Genomic DNA, 22,939 nt, shown 5'->3' on the forward strand with positions numbered 1-22,939 from the left:
ATTATTTTTTGGGCTTTTATGCCTTTTAATGGATAGGACAGTTGAGAGACAGGAAGCAGGGGGCAGAGAGAGGGGGAAGGACATGCAGCAAAGGGTCTTTGGTTTAAATTTCTTTGGTCTTTATCACGAAATAGTTCGTTAATGCTGTCAATTTAAAAAAAAAATAAATAATGTTAAAACTCCAGATAGGCGTTAATTAACCAAAGTTGGGCAACAGATTTAGAATCTCTGCTTCTTTTTAAATGATTTTCATACGTTTTGGCAGAGAAGCATCAGCTGCTGAGGCCACGCCTTCTTTAGGTGATTAAACGTTGGCTACGTTCAGACTGCATGCACGTGACCCAGCATTCATATTTGGGCTATATGTGGCCCCAAATCAAATGCAGATCGTGTTTTTTGCAATGCGACCTTGGTCTGTACGGTCGAAACGGATTTTTCTATGGAATTTCTACAGAATTGGTTTCTATTCACTTTCTATCGACATTCCTTACAATTCTGCGCAGGCGGCGGTCGCCACGACTTCGTCCGTCTTTCTAAACACGGTGAACGAGTGATGAAATCTGATATCAGCCACATTTAAGCATAATGTGAACGGGCTACGTTCAGGATTTTCTAATTGGTCGTGTTTCCTGTTCTGGTGTTCACCAACAGATAACAAACAGTTTGGGTTTCGTGACTTTTCAGGCTTCTCTCCTACGTTTCTTTTCAGTTTCCTTCCTCCGTCCTCTGGCACGTCATTTTTTTCGAGGTACTTTCGCACCAACTGGTGGACTTGAGTGTTCCCACAGCTGGTTCTGTAGATGGAAAATGGCTAATTTTACTCTGAAAACCAAGTTCACAAACTATTCCTTTTAAATACTCGCCACAGGAGGCTGGTGTGAATGAAACTTGTTCAGGAAAAGTCCAATAAAAAAACAAACCCAAACTTCAATAAAACTTTATTATTCTCTCAAATGTTCAACATTACTTTATTGTACAAAATCTGAACTATACATTTGACCATAGACCTATTTTTTCCATAAGTTATTATAACATCCATGTGGAGTCCTTTCAGCCGTTTAGTATCCAGATAAAGTTTAGTAAAGTCCAGATGCTGCAGGTTCAGTTTAGTAAAGCTCGTACAGAAGTCGTGACGGCATCGTTAAAAATCTGATTGGAGTGTGAAGTCGGTACCCTGGAAATTAAGCTCAACATTCAGAAAACAAAGGACATTTTTTATTTTTTTGGATAAAGTTAATCAAATAAACTAATGTGACACCAGTTCAACAACCTGAAAGTTACTTTCTAACGAGGCGCTAGTTAAACACGTTAAAAAAAAAAACTGTTTTCATACTGAAGGAGGACTGATACTTATGTGCCCATTAGAGATATTTCTGGTTATTCGCTAAAATTGGTGTTTTTTAACCAATTCAAGTTCCCGTTTCATCACTTTACAGGTTGATAACTGAGGTTTAGGACCGAAACATAAGCGGTCACACGATCGGATGTTTAAAGTCGGTGTCACAACCCTTGATACTCAATGCTTGTGTAGATTCTGTCATCGAGGTCATGATAATCCTAAGAGCTTGAAATGTTCTGTGGACACACAGCTGAGCACAAACTGGCTGTCGGAACTACATCGTCCTGGAAGCACTTCGGACCTGTGGATATCCAAACTGCGTTTTTTTTTTTGTCCAATCGGCAACCAAATTTGGACCAAACGACACAAATGGAGAAGATTAGAACAACGAACCTGTTGTAATTCCATGTGTGACGGAAGTGTTTGACAAACTTCGGACCAAAGAACACCCTCAGACAGAGACTGCTTCGCCCAAAGGACAAAACACCCAAACACAAACTGAGTGGCGAGGAGTGTACGCACCTTTTATACAGGAGGGACTAAACGACTGGTTTACATCTTAAGGAGAAGGGACAGAGAAGACTGAAGCCTGAACGTTAAACTGCCGGTTTCAGAACCGTTCACATCCTGGATCAAGTGACCAAAAAAATGCTCCTTTGAGACGGGTAAACAACTCGCAGGCGTTTCATCTCGCGTTCACGTTAGCAACCGTCGCCGTTCTCAGAGCAACTACTCACAACTGGTGACTCAAACCAGAAGAAGATGCCGGATTTGACGTCAAAGAAGTTAGCATTTTGTTGATCTTAAGACTGTGTTCAAAACCGCATACTACATATACTACATACTTCCATACTGCATACTCATCGATCAGAGAGTATGCAGAGCGTTTACCCACAATGCATTTTGCTCCTGCCCGAGCCGAAATCAGCCGGCCTGAAGCTGATTTCTCTTAAGCTCTAAACTCTGTAAACTTTAGCAACATTTGAAACATTTTCAGGTGAGAAAGTAGTCGTTTAGATCCCCAACGTGTTGAAAATCTGACAAAATACCGGCTATTTACAATTTTGTTCCCACGAATTCGGCGCCACTAAAGCTAGCCGCAGTGAGCAACGCACTTCCGGTTATTTTCACAGAATAAAATACCCGTTGCCTTTTATCATTACGATACAATTGGTGGTTTTGTTTTGAAAACAGGAAGTGAACCTACCCTCGTTGTAGCTAGCTTGAAACTGCCGTTTTGACAGGAAATGACGATCGGCGACGTCACCTTACGTTGCATCTTGGGTAGTTTGAGTATGAGTAGTAACCTCATGATGCATACCCAACATTTCGGGGAATCTAGTATGCATCCGGGAACTTCTCGCTTACTCAAACTCGCTTACTGACTCAAAAAGTTAGTATGAGTAGTAGGAGAAGTATGCGGTTTCGAACACAGCCGATGAAAGACAGCAGCGGTCTCGTAGATGGGATGCAAGGCCTCTAAACCAAGCAAGGCACAAGAAACAAACAATAAACAAACAAAAAAATCATCCCGCCTACTAGTTTCGAATTTAGGAACCATTTGAGATGAGGTGAAACGTCTTAAAGAACCAAGAAGTCGTCCAGAGACGATGGCGCCCCGATACCATAAGAATCGCTTCAAAGGAAGTCGTACAGGAACTTCTCTGTTCCACTTTAAAACCGTGTTCTATGTTTCCGTGACCTTTTACGATGATTTTACTTCGGGTCGTACAGATGTTTGCTCGCAGTTCCTCCTCCAACCCCAACCTACAAAAATCCAGACGTGCAAAATTAGGCGAAACGAAACCAAAGCACGCGTGTTTCTTTTTTTAAACGCTCTAAATCGAGGGGCAAACACGCAATTCTTACGGTTGGAAACCCAAAAAACTAACTTTTAAGAGAGCATTTCACCAGATTAAGCCAAACATGGAACAAAACGGTTTAATTTTGGATGTTTAGAACTTCAGACCATAACATTAACATCGGCTGTTTATATTTTTTACATTTTTTTTCTATCTGTATGAAAAAAAACACTAAAAAGGAAGGAAAAATACTTTAGAAAGTAACACACATTGAAAATATTAACTGATGAGGACGCTGCAGTCTCACATTGCTTTAGTGAGTGTGAGTTGAAAAGAAGTAACTGAGTATATGTGCTCTGTGTTTATGTAAAAACCTGATATACAAACCCCCATTTCCAGAAAAGTTTTCTAAAATGTAATAAAAACTTTTCGTTTAAATTCGTTTGAACCCTTTAACAGACACAGAGGAACACGAGTTCACCAGAACCAAAAGTAGAATCTGAAGCATCAACACTCAGTAAAAGCTGTTCCAGTCTCATGTTTCCCCTCGTGTTCCATCAGCTTCCTTTAACGACTCTTTGTAACGCTTTGGGAACTGAGGACGCTGATTGTTGCAGTTTTTCAGAGGAACCTGGGTCCATTGGGGCCAGAATGAGGTCTGGCGTCGTCCTGCTGAAATAACCACGGAGCTCCCGGGAAAAGACGCCAGCTGGATGGCAGCATCTGTCTCTCCAGAACTCCAACATCCAGCTCTGCATCAGGGGCACCTTCACACAGATGAAGCCCTCCCTGCCATGGACCCTGATGCCCCCCCCACACCTTCACACAGATGAAGCCCTCCCTGCCATGGACCCTGATGCCCCCCCACACCATCACAGACGCTGGCTTTAAACCTTTCTCTGACAACAGCCTGGATGCTCTTTCTCAGCAGTTTTTCCCAGAAGCAGCTGAAAGGTGGACTCATCTGCCCACAGATCACGTGTCCACTGTCTTTCTGTCCCTCTGAGACGAGCTGGTGTCCACAGAACTGGGCCGCGTTCCAGAACCTCAAAGAAAACTCAAAGAAAACTCCAGAAAACTCAAAGAAAACTCAGAAAACTCCAGAAGCAGCTGAAAGGTGGGACTCATCTGCCCACAAAACACGTGTCCACTGTCTTTCTGTCCCTCTGAGACGAGCTGGTGTCCACAGAACTGGGCCGCGTTCCAGAAACTCAAAGAAAACTCAAAGAAAACTCAAAGAAAACTCCAGAAAACTCCAGAAAACTCAAAGAAACCCCCAGAAGCGGCTGAAAGGTGGACTCATCTGCTCACAGAACACGTGTCCACTGTCTTTCTGTCCATCTGAGACGAGCTGGTGTCCACAGAACTGGGCCGTGCTCCTGCACAGAGCTGATATATGGCTTCCTCCTGGTGTGGTGCAGCTTCAGCTCACATTTCTGGACCGTGTTGAGTGGAAATGGTTCTCCCAGCTCCTCCTGAGCCCATGTGGCTGTATGGATCATGGTGGCGTGATGACGGTTTGGAAAGACTAGAACTTTTGATGGCTTCTCCTTTCATACCCAGTCCTGACAGCCTCGCCTGTCACCAGGTAATCTGATGTTTCCATCTTTGCTTCTGTCCCAACTTTTCTGAGTGTGATGCAGCATATATATATATATATATATATATATATATATATATATATTTATACATATATATATAATATCTCATGTGTCTATGCATGAAATCTGCACGATATCTTTGAACTTATCTGGACTGTTGCTTGTTTTTAAGTTAATTTATTTGTTTCTCTTTATATTCTTTTAAGTATTTTTAATGCTTCTTCCACTCCCTGCTGCAATGCTTTTATTTTATGTGAAGCACTTTGAACTGTTTTGTACATGAAATGTGCAACAAATAAATGATTTGATTTGATATCTGTTTCTGAAAGGTCACTGGAAATAATTTCCCCTGTGTCTGTGTTGAAGGCGGAAACAAAATTACATATGCAATTAATTTTTTTTTACTGTATTTTAGAAAACTTCCCGACTCTACTCCAAACTGTCCTCTTAAGATACTCACAGTAGCAGATAAAAACTTTTCGGATCCTCGGATCTGTTCTTGAGGTTTCGCAGCCGTGCAGAGACGTTAGAAGAGTCCGTCTGGGCTGCAGGGCGCCTCTCCTGAAGGACGCGGCATCAGAAAAGTGAGGATAAAACCAGCAGGATTGGGCTCAGTCTGACCTCTGACCTCTGCCGTCAGCGCCCCTCCTGCCCTCCCTTCTCTGTCTCCGGGCTGGTGTCTCCGGAGTCCTTCTCCTCGCTCTGGTTCTCCTCTCTCAGCGGGGCGGCCGGGTCTCTGACCACGCCCTCCATCTCCACCTCCAGCTCCTCCTCAGTCTCCTCCTCCACCCGGCCCACGGAGTCGGGGATAATCTCCACCTCGATGTCCGAGGAGTCCTCGCTCTCCTTGAACCACACCGTTTTCTGGCCCTCTTTCCTGCGCTGCTTGGCCAGGATGGACCTCATGCTGTACTCGTCCCCGTCTCCTCTGCCCCTCCTGCTGGGCCTCGCCGACGGGCTGCCCTTTGGGACGTGGTTGGTGTGGACGCCGCAGGTGGAGCAGTGGCGGCTCCGCCTCTCCAGGGGGAGGATCCGGCTCCTGGGCTGAGGAAAGGTGCTGCGTCTGGGGGCGGCGTTGATCCAGCGTCTGGCGCCCGCGCGGCTCAGGTCGCCCTCGTTCTGGAAGCCGTCGTTGGTGAACTGCAGGGAGTCCCGGTGTCCGGCCCTCGGCTGCTCGGCCTGCAGACAGGGGCCCAGGCACTGCGGGGAGAGGCCATTAAAGGGGAACTCCGGGGCATTTGAAGCGCATTTCCATTGCTAGAGGTTGTCAAATACTGACAGTAGGACACAGACTGGTGCAAATCGGCGCTCCCTGTGTGGAGATCGCGCTGTTCGCTCAGCCTGTCATGCGAGGCTAATACGTGGTGGCTAAGGGGCAAGCGCTAACCCTTCCACGTAAAACAACAACTTGCACACAGCAGAAACGTCACACCACTTTATAACCCATCCGACAATAAAGTCACAAGCCTTACCATCAAAACCAAATGCATGGTTCTCACATTACTGGCATGGGGACGTTACAAAACAACTTTATAAACAGCATGTAACTCACCGGCTGGTTGTAGGCTCGCGCATGTGAAAGCCCAAAAGAGTGGATGGACGATAATCCCATATACAAAACAATTATCTTCTCTAGAAAAACTGCATGTTCAATACATGCCCAGTAATATTGTTTTAATGTTTTAAATACTTGAACGCAGTTTTTCTAGAGAAGATAATTGTTTTGTATATGGGATTATTCTCCATCGACTCTTTTGGGCTTTCATATGCGCGAGCATACCGACAACCGGTAAGTGACATGCTGTTTATAAAGTTGTTTTGTAATGTCCCCATGCCAGTAATGTGAGAACCATGCGTATGGTTTTGATGGTAAGGCTTGTGACTTGCCCCTTAGCCACCACGTATTTGGTTAGCATGACAGGCTGCGCAAACAGCGCAATCGCCGCACAGGGAGCGCCGATTTGCACCTCTCTGTGTCCTACTATCAGTATTTGACAACCTCTAGCAATGGAAATGCGCTTCAAATGCCCCAGAGTTCCCCTTTAACATGTTCAACAAAGCAAGGCTGCTCAATTTCTCCATTGATAAAATAGTTCAGTACTCAATCCGACCAACACTTGGCTGGATGTCACGGTTCAAATGACCCTAGGGTGAATCTACTCCGAACTATTCCTTTAAACTCCTTCGTGTTTGTGACCTTCATCACAGAAAAAATAAATGTTTAAAACCTCAAAATAACATTTGAGCATTTTCTCGCCCTTACTGGAACCACTGAATAGAACAAATTTCCCGATGAAAACTGACCTCGCATATCTTCTCGACGCTGGCGTTTCCCTTCCACAAGCGGGAAATCAAGAAGCCGATCACTATGAGACAGAGGACGAGCAGAGCCGCCATGACCAGGCCCAGGAGCGCCATGTCACCTGCACGATACCCGACGTTCGAGGGGGATGGGATAGCCACAGCTATAGAGAGAGAGAGACCGGAATGATTCATAAATCAGGACTCTTCTAACCATTCAAACACACGAGTTGGTGGGTGTAGTCGTACCAGGTATGACCTGAACAGAGAGCGCCGCGGTGCCGAACTCGCCAGTCGTTGCGTCCACCGCTCGGAGCTGCGGACAGTAAAGGTTTGGCAGCGTAAATAACGGCAGGAAGCGTCGGAAAGAGTTGAAGGCACACATGTTGATGAGCTCGACACACAAAAAAGTTTGGCCCCACAGTCACCTGAAGCGCAAACGACTCGGTCTTCACGACTCTTTTCAGGATCACAAAACCATCAGAGGTCACGTTGACGTAGCTGCTGTACTGAACTTCGTACTTCGTATCTGGGTTCATGCCCTGATGCACACAGACGGAGAGAAAGGAAATGGTTTAAGAAATAAAGATATTTAAAGCTTCATTCGGCAGTTTCTGGCCACAATAGCGAGTCAAACCCTTGGTCTGAGCAAGTTACTGAACCTCACAGTGCGCCCCAAGATACGAAGCTAACTAGCCTAGCTTAGCAAATTAGCTGTAACGGCCATCTGTGAGCTGTCAGCCTTTGATTCTTTTGAAATTCATGTGATTTTATTTGAATGTGCTACATTTAAATCATGTATGTAAACATTTAAATAAAAACTCAACAACTAGAACATTTGTTGAAATAGTTTTAATTTAAATGGGGCTTTTTTAAGCTGTTGTTCAAAGTCCGTACCAAGAGCATAAAATCAAAGTCAGGCTAAGAGCTTTAACAGTATTTTTTTTTGTTACTATTTTAAACTCTGAATTCCGACTCTTTTCAGGATCACAAAACCATCAGAGTTTGGTTAACCATACTAGAGATTTTATGTCTCATAAAATGATAAATTAGTTTGAATTTATTGGAGAAAAAACTATAGAAAAAAAAAATGACTCGAGATGAGCTAGCAGATACAAAGCTAACTAGCTTAGCAAATTAGCTTGACGTAGCTGCTGTACTGAACTTCGTACTTCGTATCTGGGTTCATGCCCTGATGCACACAGACGGCGAGAAAGGAAATGGTTTAAGAAATAAAGATATTTAAAGCTTCATTCGGCAGTTTCGACCACAATAGCGAGTCAAACCCTTGGTCTGAGCAAGTTACTGAACCTCACAGTGCGCCCCAAGATACGAAGCTAACTAGCCTAGCTTAGCAAATTAGCTGTAACGGCCATCTGTGAGCTGTCAGCCTTTGATTCTTTTGAAATTCATGTGATTTTATTTGAATGTGCTACATTTAAATCATGTATGTAAACATTTAAATAAAAACTCAACAACTAGAACATTTGTTGAAATAGTTTTAATTTAAATGGGGCTTTTTTAAGCTGTTGTTCAAAGTCCGTACCAAGAGCATAAAATCAAAGTCAGGCTAAGAGCTTTAACAGTATTTTTTTTTGTTACTATTTTAAACTCTGAATTCCGACTCTTTTCAGGATCACAAAACCATCAGAGTTTGGTTAACCATACTAGAGATTTTATGTCTCATAAAATGATAAATTAGTTTGAATTTATTGGAGAAAAAACTATAGAAAAAAAAAAATGACTCGAGATGAGCTAGCAGATACAAAGCTAACTAGCTTAGCAAATTAGCTTGACGTAGCTGCTGTACTGAACTTCGTACTTCGTATCTGGGTTCATGCCCTGATGCACACAGACGGAGAGAAAGGAAATGGTTTAAGAAATAAAGATATTTAAAGCTTCATTCGGCAGTTTCTGACCACAATAGTGAGTCAAACCCTTGATCTGAGCAATGCAAGTAACTGAACCTCACAGTGCGCCCCAGTCTGTTTCTGGCTTTTAAGTTAATGAATGGAGTGTCAAAAAAATGGGTTATTTGCTGTCTTTGACACGTTCCACATAGAGATTACTCACACTGGCGAAGTCCTCGTCACGAGCCCGGACCCTGAAGGGTCGGTTGGTGCTTCGGTCTCTGAGGATCATGCTCTCTGGTACGGAGTTGCTGTAGATGAATCCCTCGTATCGCTCTTTCTCAAAGCGAGGAGGGTTCCTGCTCTTCTTCATCACTTCAATGGTCACCTGTGTCACTGCAAACTGATCTCTGTTGGTCACCTGTGATGCCTGACAACCAGAAGAAGATATATCGTATCATGTGAAATAAGGATAATCAACTTTCCCTGGAAAATCACCACAGAATTATTACTTATTCTTACCAGAACCGTGAGGATTATTGGGCCAACAATATCAGCAGCTTTAGCCATCGTGATGTTCCCCGTTTCCTCATCGATCTGAAATATATTTCCTTCATTTCCTAAAGATGAAGGGCGACGGCAAAGAAACAGGTAGTTTTCCATAAATACAACAATATATAAAACTTATTTTAAAAATTTGAGGAAAAAATACATTGTAGTGCTACATTGTCTGTGACTGCACTCCAGCTAGTTAATTACATGGCTTGTGAACTGAAATTAGTTTGAAAACTTTCTCGTTTCTTGTCATCAATAATAACAAAACAAACTTAAACATATTGATTTTATGTCTCATTAAATGATGAAGTAGTTTGAATTTATTGGAGAAAAAAACTATAGAGAAAAAATTACTCGAGATGAGCTAGCATATACAAAGCTAACTAGCCTAGCTTAGCAAATTAGCTAAGTGAGCTGTCAGCCTTTGATTCTTTTGAAATTCATGTGATTTTATTTGAATGAACTACATTAAAATCATGTATGTAAACATTTAAATAGAAATAAACTCAACAACTAGCCCGTTTGTTGAAATAGTTTTAATTTGAATGGGGTTTTTTTAAGCTATTGTTCAAAATTCGTACCAAGAGCATAAAATCAAGGTCAGGCTAAGAGCTTTAACAGTATTTTTTTTAAACTATTTTAAACTCTGAATTCCAATATTGGCAAAAATTATAAAACTAGACTAAAACAAGGTATTGCAATGAAGGTTGTGTGCTGTTTTTACATTATTCAGCTGATTCACTCCCTGCTGCAATGCTTTTATTTTATGTAAAGCACTTTGAACTGTTTGTACATGAAATGTGCTATACAAATAAATTTGATTTGATTTGATTTGATTGACATAAATGCGGTGGAAAGAATATTTGAAATACCTCAATTCAATAAGGGAAAATGCACTGCAAAGCAAACATTTAAAACCGCTTTAATTAGCAGATTTATCTGTTTTAATGGATGTTTGTGGGAAAATAAAATTTGATGCTTTGAAAGAAACGCTTGAAATGATCTCTATAAGTCAAATTATTAATAAATAGGAAACAAATCTGCTTCATAATAGACCTGAAAATGCCACAACGAATTGAAAACAAACCACGTAGTATTCTGTAGCTGATCTGCTCGCTGCGGTTTCTATCTCCATCCTTTGCGATCACCGGGCCGGGCTCCAGCACCAACGGACCTTCCTGTGGGTTGAAATGAGATTTTATTATTTCTTTTAACCTTTTCGTCAGCACTTCACTCCACATCTTTGTGTGACTTCTGCTGTTTTCATTGAATTACAGCAGCTGATCGGACGTCTTTTTATTTGCTTCTCCTCAGCAATAATTTGAGTAAAGCAGCCGAAATCGTTTCTTTCATCATTGCACAAGTTGTGTGGTGGGTGGCTGCGAACTTCAGGTAATCAGGTTAATCAAACTCAGTTAGAAAAAATGCTAAAACCTTTCCTGAGATTGGCCCAACAACCTCTGGTTAGCTATGAGGTGTTTGTGAAACAGGGCCGGTTTTTGCTATGGGCAATGTGGGCGACCGCCCAGGGCGCACTCTATGAAATTTATTTATTTATTTTTTTTTTAAATTTAAAAATTCCCAAAATTAACATAGACCCATATACCTTCATGTAATTAACTGGGTTATGTGAAAAATGTAAAATAAATAAATAAATCTGTTCAGTCATCTACGTGAATGTGTTTACATCACGTGACTCCGGTTGATTGACGGCTGAACGGATGGCGTTAATGGGAAAAGCAAAGGTGATAATGTGGAGTCATCATGGATCATCATCATGGTGAAAGACCAAAGAAGCCATCAGGTGCCCAGTTTAGAAAGAGGAGAAGAGGAGAAACAGGCAGAAGATAAAGGGACGCAGATTTCTTTGAGTGACTGGAGTGACGTAGGCTATAGGCTATCTGTTAGCCTCTTGCTAACATGTTGCTATTACCCACGACTGTGTTTGATTTTTAGTTTTGCTGAACTAGAATTAGAAATGAGGCATCATGTCATGCAACTAATTTCACCCAAAGGCAACCTGGTCTAGTTTGTGTTTGTAACACAACAAGAAGTCCTGACTGTGGATTTTTTTTATTATGAGCTATATGCTAAATTAAATAACTTAAATAACTTCTAATATACATTGACATGGCATTTTGTAAGCTACATGTGGGATCTTTTTGTACCTTTTTGTATTAAAGATTATATATAATAAAATAATACAATTAATATAAAATCCCATGCAAGGTATGGTTCGCCCGAGGCGTAAATTTAGCTAGGTCCGCCGCTGAGTGAAACATGAAACTAACATCTATCACTTTGCAGGTTACAAATAAAAGGGAGTTAGACCGATATTCAGTGATTGGTTCAGATGTTCGGACAGTTGTTGTAAGTTCTTACAAACCCAAAATCAGACACTCGCCTCTTTCTCGGTGAGGTTCACTTTGCCTCTGTAGCCGCTGCTCACGCACAGTTTGGCGATTCCTAAGTTTGTCCGCAGACACGGCTGAAACCACGGCGGCCGGTTATCGACATCCTTCACGTGCACCGTGATGGTGGCCACGGAGGTGAAGAACGGCTCATTGGTGGCGGAACCGTTTAACGTGTCCTGGAGGAAGAGAGACGAGTCTTTGAACAAAGAGAAGCAGAGCCCACCGGGACCAAGCCTTGATAAATCTTACTGTACCTGCACATGTAACACCAGAGAGATCTTCTGTACAACATCGTAGTCCAGGATGCTTTTAACAAGTATCTTTGGAGTATTTATGTGCTCCAGCCGGAAGTATTTATCCTGAATTAACGGAGGAAGAAGACAAAAATCGTGTTTATAGCGATTAACTGAATCCAGAAAGCAAGATTTAAGAAAAGTGACCAATCATGACACTCGTTGTGTTTTAATCCACATCCATAAATAAACTGGTGAAGTGTTGTTGAAGCTAGCTTTAAAGGCTACATTAGAGGCTGGTTTTAAAGCAGCTTATTTCTGCCTGACCCCTTGAATATGAAGGAATTATTGTGTTTACGTGACGCCCTCTTACAGTCTTTGTTTTAATGATTTATGATCAGTTTTACTAAAGTGTTCAATCAGTATATTTACATGCTACCATTATAGCCGATAAGATGTAATCAGATTACTCTCCTTGTTGCTGTAAAGCAGTGACGTGCCTTAGTTCAGCTCGGTTTTATTGGGGTTTTTCCAATTTAACTGTCACGTCTCAAACTAAAACCATCTCAATTGGTACCATGTTGAGCAGTGAATCGTAGCTCTGTATTTTTTACTCTTTAACAAACTAAATGCATGCAATCTGTTGTGGCTACCGTCCTGTTCTAAGTTAGCCGTACGGAACATGATGTTTCAAGTGACTTTAAAAGTTGGTTAAATTAAATCGTGACGAATCTCACGTGAGTTAGTCTCGTTTTATGCAAATCGCGACGTTCGGTGACGCGTTCAGCTCTTTCAAGCAATACGTACGCTGTTGTCACATCCAAACCATGGATGTATTATATTAACTGGATACAGGACTGCAAAATGGCCACCGTTGATTTCAATGGAGTTGCTCGTTTGGAGTGAACAGTTTTACAGGCATCTCTTTTACTGTTGCGGCCAATGGGAAAAATGCTTTTTGGGCCACAGGGTATTTTTTGTTGCAATACCACGAGTGGCCACTGGGGAAAATGGGCGTGCCGGCTGAGAGGCGGCGCCGTATCCACTTATAATACATCCGTGATCCAAACGGGAAGCAGGTGGCTGAGAGTAACCATGGCAATGAGGCAGGAAAAAAACTTACAGTTCAATTGGACCGTAAAAAACGGGGCGTGTCTACATTCTACAGTGCCAGTTTTTCGTTCTTAACTAAAACTATTGCTTCTCATTACTCCCCCACTGTTAGAAATCTTGGACTGTTTTTAGATTGTTCTCTTAAATTATAGAAGCGAGCGACCACAGTGATCCAAACCAGTTTTTATCAGCTACGTCACACGTGGCCAAAGTAAAATCTGATCCCCTAAAAGAGCCTGAAAAACTTGGTTTTTAATCTGAGTTCAGTTTGAGTCCCATTGGGTATTTTATGTTTATTTTATGCTGTGGTGTTTCTTTATTTTAGCTTGTATTTTTAGTCATTTTTATTGTTTTATTTTATTGATTGACATTTATTTTTAATTAACTTGTAAAGCTTTTAAAAGTGCTACAGAAATTAAATTGACATTAACATTCAGTGGGTCTACATGATGAGATAAATTGGATTACAGCTATAGTTGGGTTATGCTCCTTATTTGAGCGAGGGTAATTCTCCTTGGATACATGGCGGTGAATGAATGGGATCAGAGGCACAAAGCGTGTCATACCCCGGTATGATAGGTGGCGCTGTACCCATTCCAGCTGTTGCTAATAGAGCCACTTCCTGTTGACCTCTTCACCACCAACAACAACAACAAACTCAGGCATTGGAGAAAGATGGAGAACGCAGAGCCAGATGAAGCTACGTCCCTCTACATTTGGTCTGTGATGAGCTGCTTGTTGCACAAACTCGATGCCCAACGGAGCATTCTCCATCGCGTTGTTTGTTTCTTTCTGACGGCGACAACAACAGGAATATCGTCTCCTTTGACTTCCGGGTCACGACCCCGGGAAAACATCTGGAGCATGCGCAGAACGCAAAGTCTGATTCACCACGAGCTTCAGCGTCTACAAGCAGGTTTAGAGTGACTTTCAACCCAGTTATCTCGGGGTCTGAATCCCATCCGATCCAATTTATAGTCAGATTAAGGTGTCTACGTGCACTTAATAACTCAGTCTGATTGTAATTTAGCCAATAATCCAATCCTTTCAGTGCCATGTGACCCCGATGATTGATACCAGGTGCATGATGGGAAATAATCACAAGAGAAATCTAGTTGTGGTCTTTTAAATATTGACCCTGTAAGAAGTCTTTGCCGGGTGTGAGAGGGTGTCGGGTTAGTGTTGGTGACCCCATATGACATGTTTTTCCACTTTTTACGTCTTGTTTTCATTGAGAATAACCACACTGAGGGCAGTCTTACCGTTGCAGGCTCCAAGCGATAGTACAGCGGCTCCGAATCAACATCCGTCGCTTCTATCAGTCCGACGCTCGAGTTCACGGGCGTGAGCTGCAGGACGCGACACTCAGGGTCAAACCAGGAAACGGAAATAAGTCAATCTAAAACCACACGGAGGACCGACGCTGCTTACCTCGTTCACGTCCAGCAGGTAGTGGTTTTGTGCAAAGTTCGGAGGGTTATCGTTCACATTTCCAACCAAAACCTCTACGGACTCGTTCACCTCGAGAAGAGAAAAAAACGGAAACAGAAAAATCTCTAAATCCAGAAACAGGAAACTGGCTTCTTTGTGACGTGATTATGAATACTCACAGATCTGGAGCCAGCTCTGCTGCACTGAACCCACGCCACCAGAGTTGCACTGGGCAGTGACTGCAAAACACACATCAGCAGTTCCACTGAGAGAGGGTTTACTTTTTACTCAAAGAGCTCTAATCTGATCTGAAGATGCCTCCCACCACAAACAGTCCCAATCATTGGCCAACCAGTTTCTATTTGATGCTATAAAGAGGTTGTACATCATCACTATTAACAGCTGAATAAAGCAGGTGGACTTAAAGGGATAGTTCGCCTCGTTTTTTTTTTGTTTTTTTTACAGGATCAGACTGGATCACCTCTGATCCAACACGGGTCATTTATTTATTCATTTATCCAATGATCTCATCCACGTGCTGCACGTTAGATCTGTTTGCTTATCTTTTTTTTTTTTATATATATAATTTTATTTATTAAAGCTATGGTAGGTAATCCTAGAGAGCTAGCAAGATTCGAAAGTGTCCCCTCCTCTAAGCTCCACCCCCTCCCCCCCTCACCATTCCGTCAGTGCTTCATCGCCTCTTTTGACATGAAGCTGTATGACATCCCATATTAGTAATATAATTTCTGAACATCTTCTTACCCCCTGCTGCGTCCTGTGAGCAGAGTTCCAGCCTCGTTTTGACGAAAGTAGTCCGGCTAGTTGGCTGGGGCTTCAAAAATAAAGCATTTTGCATTTGGCCCTATTTTCTCTCCCTTCGTATCACTGCCTGCTGTGCGGACCGAGCAGCAAACAGCGTAACAGGCGCGGCTGTCGGCAGGCGGCAGCAGGCAGTGATACGCAGGGAGAGAAAATAGGGCCGAGCGATTGTGAGGTCTGACTTTTTCCTGGAGAACCATTTTGTGATGCAAATGTATTACTCTTTAGAACGCATATTGTTTTGAGAAGCAAAACGCTTTATTTTTTAAACCCCAGCCAACTAGTCGGACTACCTTCATCAACACCAAAACGAGGCTGGAACTCGGCTCACAGGACGCAGCAGGGGGTAAGAAGATGTTCAGAAATGATGTTGCTGATATGGGATGTCATACAGCTTCATGTCAAAAGAGGCGAACTATCCCTTTAACTGTGTCATTTATCTATTTATGAAATAGAAAGTGTGTCATCTTTCATTTCTTAAGGGTTGTTCCTACCGGGGTCTTAAAGTGATGACATGTTACTCCGTGTTCGTAGCCTGATAAACCAGCCTAAATGGATTGGATGTCTAATTTAGTCTGGCTCCGATGAATGGATACAACGGAACATTGTTGATGAGCACAACCCGTTGTCTTTCAAACCGTGTCTGTGCCTATAGGCCAACGCTCTGACCAATCAGCGCAACTGACTGTGACGTAGTAAGCGCGACAGAAAGCTTTGGTGGGAGGGGACTGTATGTAAACAAGTGAAGCAACTTCAGCAAGGCTGAATCAAACGAGCGCTGTTCCATTGCCGCCGCCATCTTTCTTGTTGTGCTTTCGCTGTCTATGTTCGCTTCCACTGCCCAACGTCGCACTGCTCTGTCGTCACTCCCTCAAAACCCCGCACCAGAACCCTCTGCCCCGCCCGCGTTGATTCAAAACACATCTCTGCGTTGTGATTGGTTTAGTTGCCATCTGCCAGATTCAGGGCAGTATTTTCAAAATGAAAAGTGGTTCGAGGCCAGACCCAACCGCAGGCAAAACATTTTGCCGTCCAGCATTTGGCGCTGGTTTTCCAGGCTACCGTGTTCGTACATTTATTTGACAAAAAACTATCAGCCTCCGTATCTGACGTGTTGTAAGAAGCACGTTAATCCGTTATTTGTCCAGGTTACCTCATAATCCAGGCCTTTCTTCAGCATCAGGACGGTCCCTACAATGTAGAACAGATCTTCTGGGTTCACTGTGACGGTCAGACTCACGTCATTGCCACAGATGATTTTTACCACCTGGACGTCCGCCGTGTTGTTTTCTGGGATGGTTACCGGGCCGGGAGGCACCGTGCAGACTGGGAGAGGAAGAAGAATCACAAACATCACACTTCCGTAAGAGTAAAGATGCAAAGATCAGGCGGTGGCCTGAAAACATTTGTGGTTAAAATTACCCTTAAGGGCAGCTGCTGAACCCTTTGTTCATCTTCCACTGGGTTCTTTATGTCTTACAAACAGTAGCTCAGACTCTTGTTCATACACGCCTTCATTATAGGTCGAAAGTATCTAGAAAAATATGATAAACACCCACAAGGCGTCTATTTTCCCTGTAATTCTGAACAAGAAGTTTCACTTTTGGACACTTAAACCAGTCTCAATCAAGCTTCCTTTCAGTCCACAGTCTAACTACCCTTTGTTTCTCTTGGTCTCAGCAGATTCTGGTCTAAAAACAGACTCCCTTACATTAAAACTAAGGCTGGGCAACGATTAAAATGTTTAATCTAATTAATCACATGATTTCCCTGATTAATCGCATTTGTACGCAGAATCCAAAAATGAATTAAAAAGTAGTGTATAGCTTTTAGCATTTAGCTTTATTTTAAATGTGCTGCCATATGAATGAAAGTGCCATAACATTTGTTGTGCAAACACACTTTTAACATCAGCATCTTTCTGTAGTTTTTATGTAGAAGCCTCGCTCCACTGTCTGTTTCCTTGAATGACTTGCTGCTATCAGTTGTGTGTTTTGCCTTTAAGTGATATTTTAGACTGGAAAAACTACGCTGAGAAGACAATTCAACTTGGCTGTGTTTACAGATGACTTTGGTTCTGTCGACTCCGCCGTCTGGAAGAACTTTAAAATGAAAATGGCCGAGTAAAAGTTCCGTACCCTTCTCCATGTTTGGTGGATCCGCCGATTACTTTCTTTTCCTGTTCCACAGCAGACAGCAACAGACTTTTACAAAATAAAAGCCTGCGAGCAACAGACTTTTACAAAATAAAATAAATAATTAAACCTGCACTAATGCGCGATAAAAAATATTTGTCGGCGTTAAATAATTAACGCGATGATAATGAGTTAACTCACCCTGCCCTAATTAAAACTTTTAACTCTTAACACTTACAAACATTAAATCCACATCTTTAGCCTCCTTGATTTAGACTGGTCCCGTTTCTGCGGCCACATTTTGATGAACGTCAGACCCAGGTCAGAATAACCTGTTGTGTATCTGTTGGTTTCTCACTTTCATTAATTCATCGTACATGCAGAAATAAAATTAAAACATTTCTTAAAATGATAGTAAAATCAGATTTTGAGGTTTTTTATTGGTCACCTGGGAAGTGTCCATGATCACTTTAGGTTTCAGTGAATAATAACACACCTTTTAGTTTGAATTATCAGATGATTTGATCACCAAAATAATATTTGCTTCTGCCAGGATGAGTTGTCTGTATTTTCAGTGCACGTCCAACCAGAAACAAGAAAGCAGTACGATTAAAATCTACCCCAAAAAAATCCTCAATATCGTCACAACGCAGCTTGTAGACCATAAAATGAAGACAAAATGGACCCTGGTGAGGAGGAAGCCTCACAAAAGTAGATAAAAAGCTTTTTTTTAAACTTTACAGGTGGAGCCAGTCAGGAAAAGAGGCCCATGCACCATCACAGGACATGCAGCCATCCAAAAGATGTTATTTCTAATCTTTAATCGCATAAAATATGTCCAAATTCCTAATTAATTACATAGATTCTAATAATATGAAGTAATCTAGGGACTCGTTGAGGTCTGAGGCCTGCAGCCGGTCCCTTTGGTTGGTAAACAAAGTTAGTTTTCTGTTTGTTGGGTTTTATTTTAACGTTTGACTCGTTCAAATTGAGAACAATCAGGAGTTTTATGCATTTATAATTTAATTATTGTGTCATTCAAGACTACCAACAAACAAGCAATTCAGAAGAATAACAAAAAACAACACAAACGCATAAGGAGGGACTTTCAGGGCCCGGACAGTTATGTGATTTCCACTCAGAATAACCTTTGTTTTCAATCTGACCTTAAAGTTTCTTTCTCCTGTTTTTTTTTTTTTTTTTTAACTCAACAGGTCGCGATCTGCTCTTCTGATTTATTGTAAAATAGTTTGATGTTTCTAGGCTTTAAAAATGGGCTCACAAGGCAAACGACGGGTCAGAAACCTCCGCTTTAAAGGAGCAGAAGCCGTATTCCTCACCGTGCCCCGCGCTGACACCCAAACCAGAGCCTTACTCACGTCTTTGAGCCGAACAAACTGCAGAAAAGCAGACGGCAACGACGCATCCGAGGAGAACGTCCACAGGTTTGCGCTTCGATTTCAGTTCCATGTCCTGATTTCTGAGGCAGCAACAAATGAAGTCCCAAGGAGGATGAGGAGCCCGTGGTACCAGCTGGTACTCGGCCACATAATGCCCCGTCTGTGCTGCCCGGCAAGTGGGAGTAGACTACAGTTGCAATGTTTGTGACTTCATCTTACGGGCACATATTGCATTAAGCCCCTGCCAGCAGCGGACTCGCAGCCTCCCACTAAAATACTTGCATCTCTTTTAGTTGGACGGCTCATTTTGTACTGGTGGCCCTGATGCATTCTGGGAGGGATCCGGCAGAGGAATGTTGGAAGCTGGAAACATTTCTGACATGTCTGATTGCTCTCCAGGTTACATGGACACGGTTGTTTCAGTCGGCCTCCGATTGACACATTTGTTACTGTGAATAATTCCACTTATAGAGAATCTAAAGCATCTTTTAACCTTTCGGGGCACTATCTTTATGATACAAATAAAACCAATCTCTGCCCGCTCAGGTACTTCCATCAAACAAGATGACCTCCAAATCATTGAGTCAAAGAGGTTTAAGCTCTCATATTTAAGCATTGTTATAAGATAAGGTGGCAATGCCTATGTTACTACCTTATACTCCCTTTTAAAAAGATAAACTAGCTTGTTCTATCACACCTTTAGAGAAAAACCCAGAATTCTGTTATATTTAAAATTAAGGCTGGGCGAGTTAACTCGTTATTATCGTGTTAAATCGCCACATAATTAACGGCAATAAATATTTTATTGCGTATTAACGCATGTTTTATTATTTATTTCATTACTGTAAAAGTCTGCTGCTGTCTGCTGTGGAACCGGAAAAGAAAGTAATCGGTGGATCCACCAAACATGGAGAAGGGTACGGAACTTTTACTCCTCCTCACCAGGGTCCATTTTGTCTTCATTTTATGGTCTACAAGCTGCGTTGTGACGATATTGAGGATTTTTTTTGGGGGTAGATTTTAATCGTACTGCTTTCTTGTTTCTGGTTGGACGTGCACTGAAAATACAGACAACTCATCCTGGCAGAAGCAAATATTATTTTGGTGATCAAATCATCTGATAATTCAAACTAAAAGGTGTGTTATTATTCACTGAAACCTAAAGTGATCATGGACACTTCCCAGGTGACCAATAAAAAACCTCAAAATCTGATTTTACTATCATTTTAAGAAATGTTTTAATTTTATTTCTGCATGTACGATGAATTAATGAAAGTGAGAAACCAACAGATACACAACAGGTTATTCTGACCTGGTTCTGACGTTAATCAAAATGTGGCCGCAGAAACGGGACCAGTCTAAATCAAGGAGGCTAAAGATGTGGATTTAATGTTTGTAAGTGTTAAGAGTTAAAAGTTTTAATTAGGGCAGGGTGAGTTAACTCGTTATCATCGCGTTAATTATTTAACGCCGACAAATATTTTTTATCGCGCATTAGTGCAGGTTTTATTATTTATTTTATTTTGTAAAAGTCTGTTGCTCACAGGCTTTTATTTTGTAAAAGTCTGCTGCTGTCTGCTGTGGAACAGGAAAAGAAAGTAATCGGCGGATCCACCAAACATGGAGAAGAGTACGGAACTTTTACTCGGCCATTTTCATGTTAAAGTTCTTCCAGACGGCGGAGTCGACAGAACCAAAGTCATCTGTAAACAGTGCCAAGTTGAATTGTCTTCTCAGCGTAGTAGTTCCAGTCTAAAATATCACTTAAAGGCAAAACACACAACTGATAGCAGCAAGTCATTCAAGGAAACAGACAGTGGAGCGAGGCTTCTACATAAAAACTACAGAAAGATGCTGATGTTAAAAGTGTGTTTGCACAACAAATGTTATGGCACTTTCATTCATATGGCAGCACATTTAAAATAAAACTAAATGCTAAAAGCTATACGCTACTTTTGGATTCATTTTTGGATTCTGTGTACAAATGCGATTAATCGTGATTAATCAGGGAAATCATGTGATTAATTAGATTAAACATTTTAATCGTTGCCCAGCCCTATTTAAAATATGTGGTGAATGACGAGGTATCAATCACCACAAAATTAATTCATATTTATGGGCTAAAATAAGGTAGAGTTAATGCCCAGGGAGGGTGATAACTGCTACAAACGCCAGCAGGACAGGTCCGAACCCGACCACCAAGTCTCTAAAATCCAAACGGGGGCATTCACTTCACCCTCTAAATGCATTGCTCATAACCAACATTATAAATGTCTTTTAACATTAATCTCTTTGTGCTTTTAGCTCATAGATATGAATTAATTTTGAGGTATTTGATACCTTTATTTCTAATAAATTTTGTAATCTTCCTCATCTTTGCCAAATTTGAAATATAACAGACTTGTGGATTTTTATTTTTAGGTTTTGTAGAAAAATATAGTTTATTATCTAAAAAGGGAGTAAAAGATATGAACCTCGGTCATGCCACAGGCTGGCTACATATTGGCGTTGTTGGCAGCAATGAACATAGACATATATACATCGACTGTGGAAGGGCGTGCCTAAAGCGCCACCATCTTGGTACAGAACTTAAGAAGGAAAGAGGTACTCCTCAATGTTAAAGTAGAATTATTCGCTGAATTTTGGACCGATTTCCAAACGTATTGATTTGTTAAAAACATCCCACATGTAGCTATGATACAGGGTGCTTGGATATTTAAAAAATGCTGGTTTTACTACCCAAATACGAATTTTACTTCATGTTATCAGCAGTCGAACTTCTTCTAACTTTGCAGCCCTCGTGTGTGACCACAGCTACCTTCCCACGTGATTAGGTGGTCTTGTGTGACAACGCTCTGGTCTACATGGGAGGGTTTGTGGTTCGGCAGGTTCTAAGAAGGCGATGTGCGCCGTGCCAGCCTGGCGACAGACGCCGTAACCTCTGAGTGTGATGAGAGCTACCACCTACTGGTGCTCAAAAATAATGGTGGGCTGATGACTCCATCTGAAGGCGCAGTCAGGGTGGTGAGAGCAGCAGAGCGGGTGATTCGCCGGGTCCACTCAGGGCGAGCTCCTAAGGTGTCGGTGGTCATGCATGAGGTCCGTGAGGAGATTGGCACAGATGAGGTGTTTTTGCTCGGGGAACAAAGTGGAGACACACAATTTGGCAAATTATTAAATTTCTTTCCAAACGTATAAATTTCTCTCCAAACTTGTGAATTTCTTTCCAAACGTGTAAATTTCTTTCCAAACGCGTAAATTTATTTCCAAACGTCTAAATTTATTTCCTAGCGTGTATTTTTTTTCCCAAACGTGTACATTTTTTTTTAAAACGTGTAAATTTATTTCCAAACGTGTAAATTTCTTTCCAAACGTCTAAATTTTGTCTAAATTTCTATCCGAACGTGTATATTTCTTTACAAACGTATAAATTTATTTCCAAACGCGTAAATTTATTTCCAAACGTCTAAATTTATTTCCAAACGTCTAAATTTATTTCCTAGCGTGTATTTTTTTCCCCCAAACGTGTACATTTTTTTAAACGTGTAAATTTGTTTCCAAACGCCTAAATTTTGTCTAAAATTCTTTCCAAACGTCTAAATTTTGTCTAAAATTCTTTCCAAACGTCTAAATTTTGTCTAAAATTCTATCCGAACGTGTACATTTCTTTACAAACGTCTAAATTTCTTTCCAAACATGTAAATCTGTTTCAAAACTTGTAAATTAGTTTTTAATTTATATACATGTATATTCGTACCTGTACTTGTTATCACACATTCAAATAGTAAAACTTCTTAAAATGGCTTTGTATGAACTTATATGGATTTTAATGAATTGGATTTGATTGGATTGTAATTGGACTGCATCACTGAAATGCCTTGAGATGACATTTGTTCTCTGGGAGCTGGTTTTCAGACTCCTTATTTGTTTTCCTGCGATAGTT

At 41.5% G+C, this 22,939-nt stretch overlaps 2 protein-coding genes across 2 annotated transcripts; both read right to left on the minus strand.

Annotated features, from left to right (window-relative positions):
• Positions 1-4,837: 4,837 nt before the first annotated feature.
• LOC142385774 (uncharacterized) lies at positions 4,838-10,671 on the minus strand. Its single transcript, XM_075472491.1, has 7 exons — positions 10,536-10,671; positions 9,416-9,513; positions 9,117-9,323; positions 7,472-7,585; positions 7,293-7,359; positions 7,047-7,207; positions 4,838-5,942 (listed from the first exon to the last, which is right to left on the minus strand). The coding sequence occupies exons 2-7, from the start codon at positions 9,461-9,463 to the stop codon at positions 5,379-5,381; spliced, it is 1,161 nt and encodes a 386-aa protein (XP_075328606.1). The 5' UTR covers positions 9,464-9,513; positions 10,536-10,671; the 3' UTR covers positions 4,838-5,378.
• Positions 10,672-11,708: 1,037 nt separating this feature from the next.
• On the minus strand, positions 11,709-19,075 carry LOC142385783 (cadherin-related family member 5-like). The gene is made up of 7 exons (XM_075472502.1): positions 18,976-19,075; positions 16,615-16,787; positions 14,819-14,878; positions 14,640-14,729; positions 14,471-14,557; positions 12,117-12,221; positions 11,709-12,038 (listed from the first exon to the last, which is right to left on the minus strand). Exons 1-7 carry the CDS (start codon positions 19,064-19,066, stop codon positions 11,841-11,843), a joined length of 804 nt encoding a protein of 267 aa, XP_075328617.1. The 5' UTR covers positions 19,067-19,075; the 3' UTR covers positions 11,709-11,840.
• Positions 19,076-22,939: the final 3,864 nt, after the last annotated feature.

This window comes from Odontesthes bonariensis, chromosome 1 (assembly GCF_027942865.1).
Source record: "Odontesthes bonariensis isolate fOdoBon6 chromosome 1, fOdoBon6.hap1, whole genome shotgun sequence".
Taxonomy (NCBI): domain Eukaryota; kingdom Metazoa; phylum Chordata; class Actinopteri; order Atheriniformes; family Atherinopsidae; genus Odontesthes; species Odontesthes bonariensis.

Coding starts and splice junctions, on each gene's coding strand:
- LOC142385774 (XM_075472491.1), bottom strand. CDS start 9,463: ATGGCTAAAGCTGCTGATATTGTTGGCCCAATAATCCTCACGGTTCTG. Junction 7,586..9,116: donor GTGACGAGGACTTCGCCAGT/GTGAGTAATCTC, acceptor TGTGTGCATCAG/GGCATGAACCCAGATACGAA. Junction 7,208..7,292: donor CTCTGTTCAGGTCATACCTG/GTACGACTACAC, acceptor CTCTCTCTATAG/CTGTGGCTATCCCATCCCCC.
- LOC142385783 (XM_075472502.1), bottom strand. CDS start 19,066: ATGGAACTGAAATCGAAGCGCAAACCTGTGGACGTTCTCCTCGGATGC. Junction 16,788..18,975: donor AGTTTGTTCGGCTCAAAGAC/GTGAGTAAGGCT, acceptor TTCCTCTCCCAG/TCTGCACGGTGCCTCCCGGC. Junction 14,730..14,818: donor GCAGAGCTGGCTCCAGATCT/GTGAGTATTCAT, acceptor TCTCTTCTCGAG/GTGAACGAGTCCGTAGAGGT.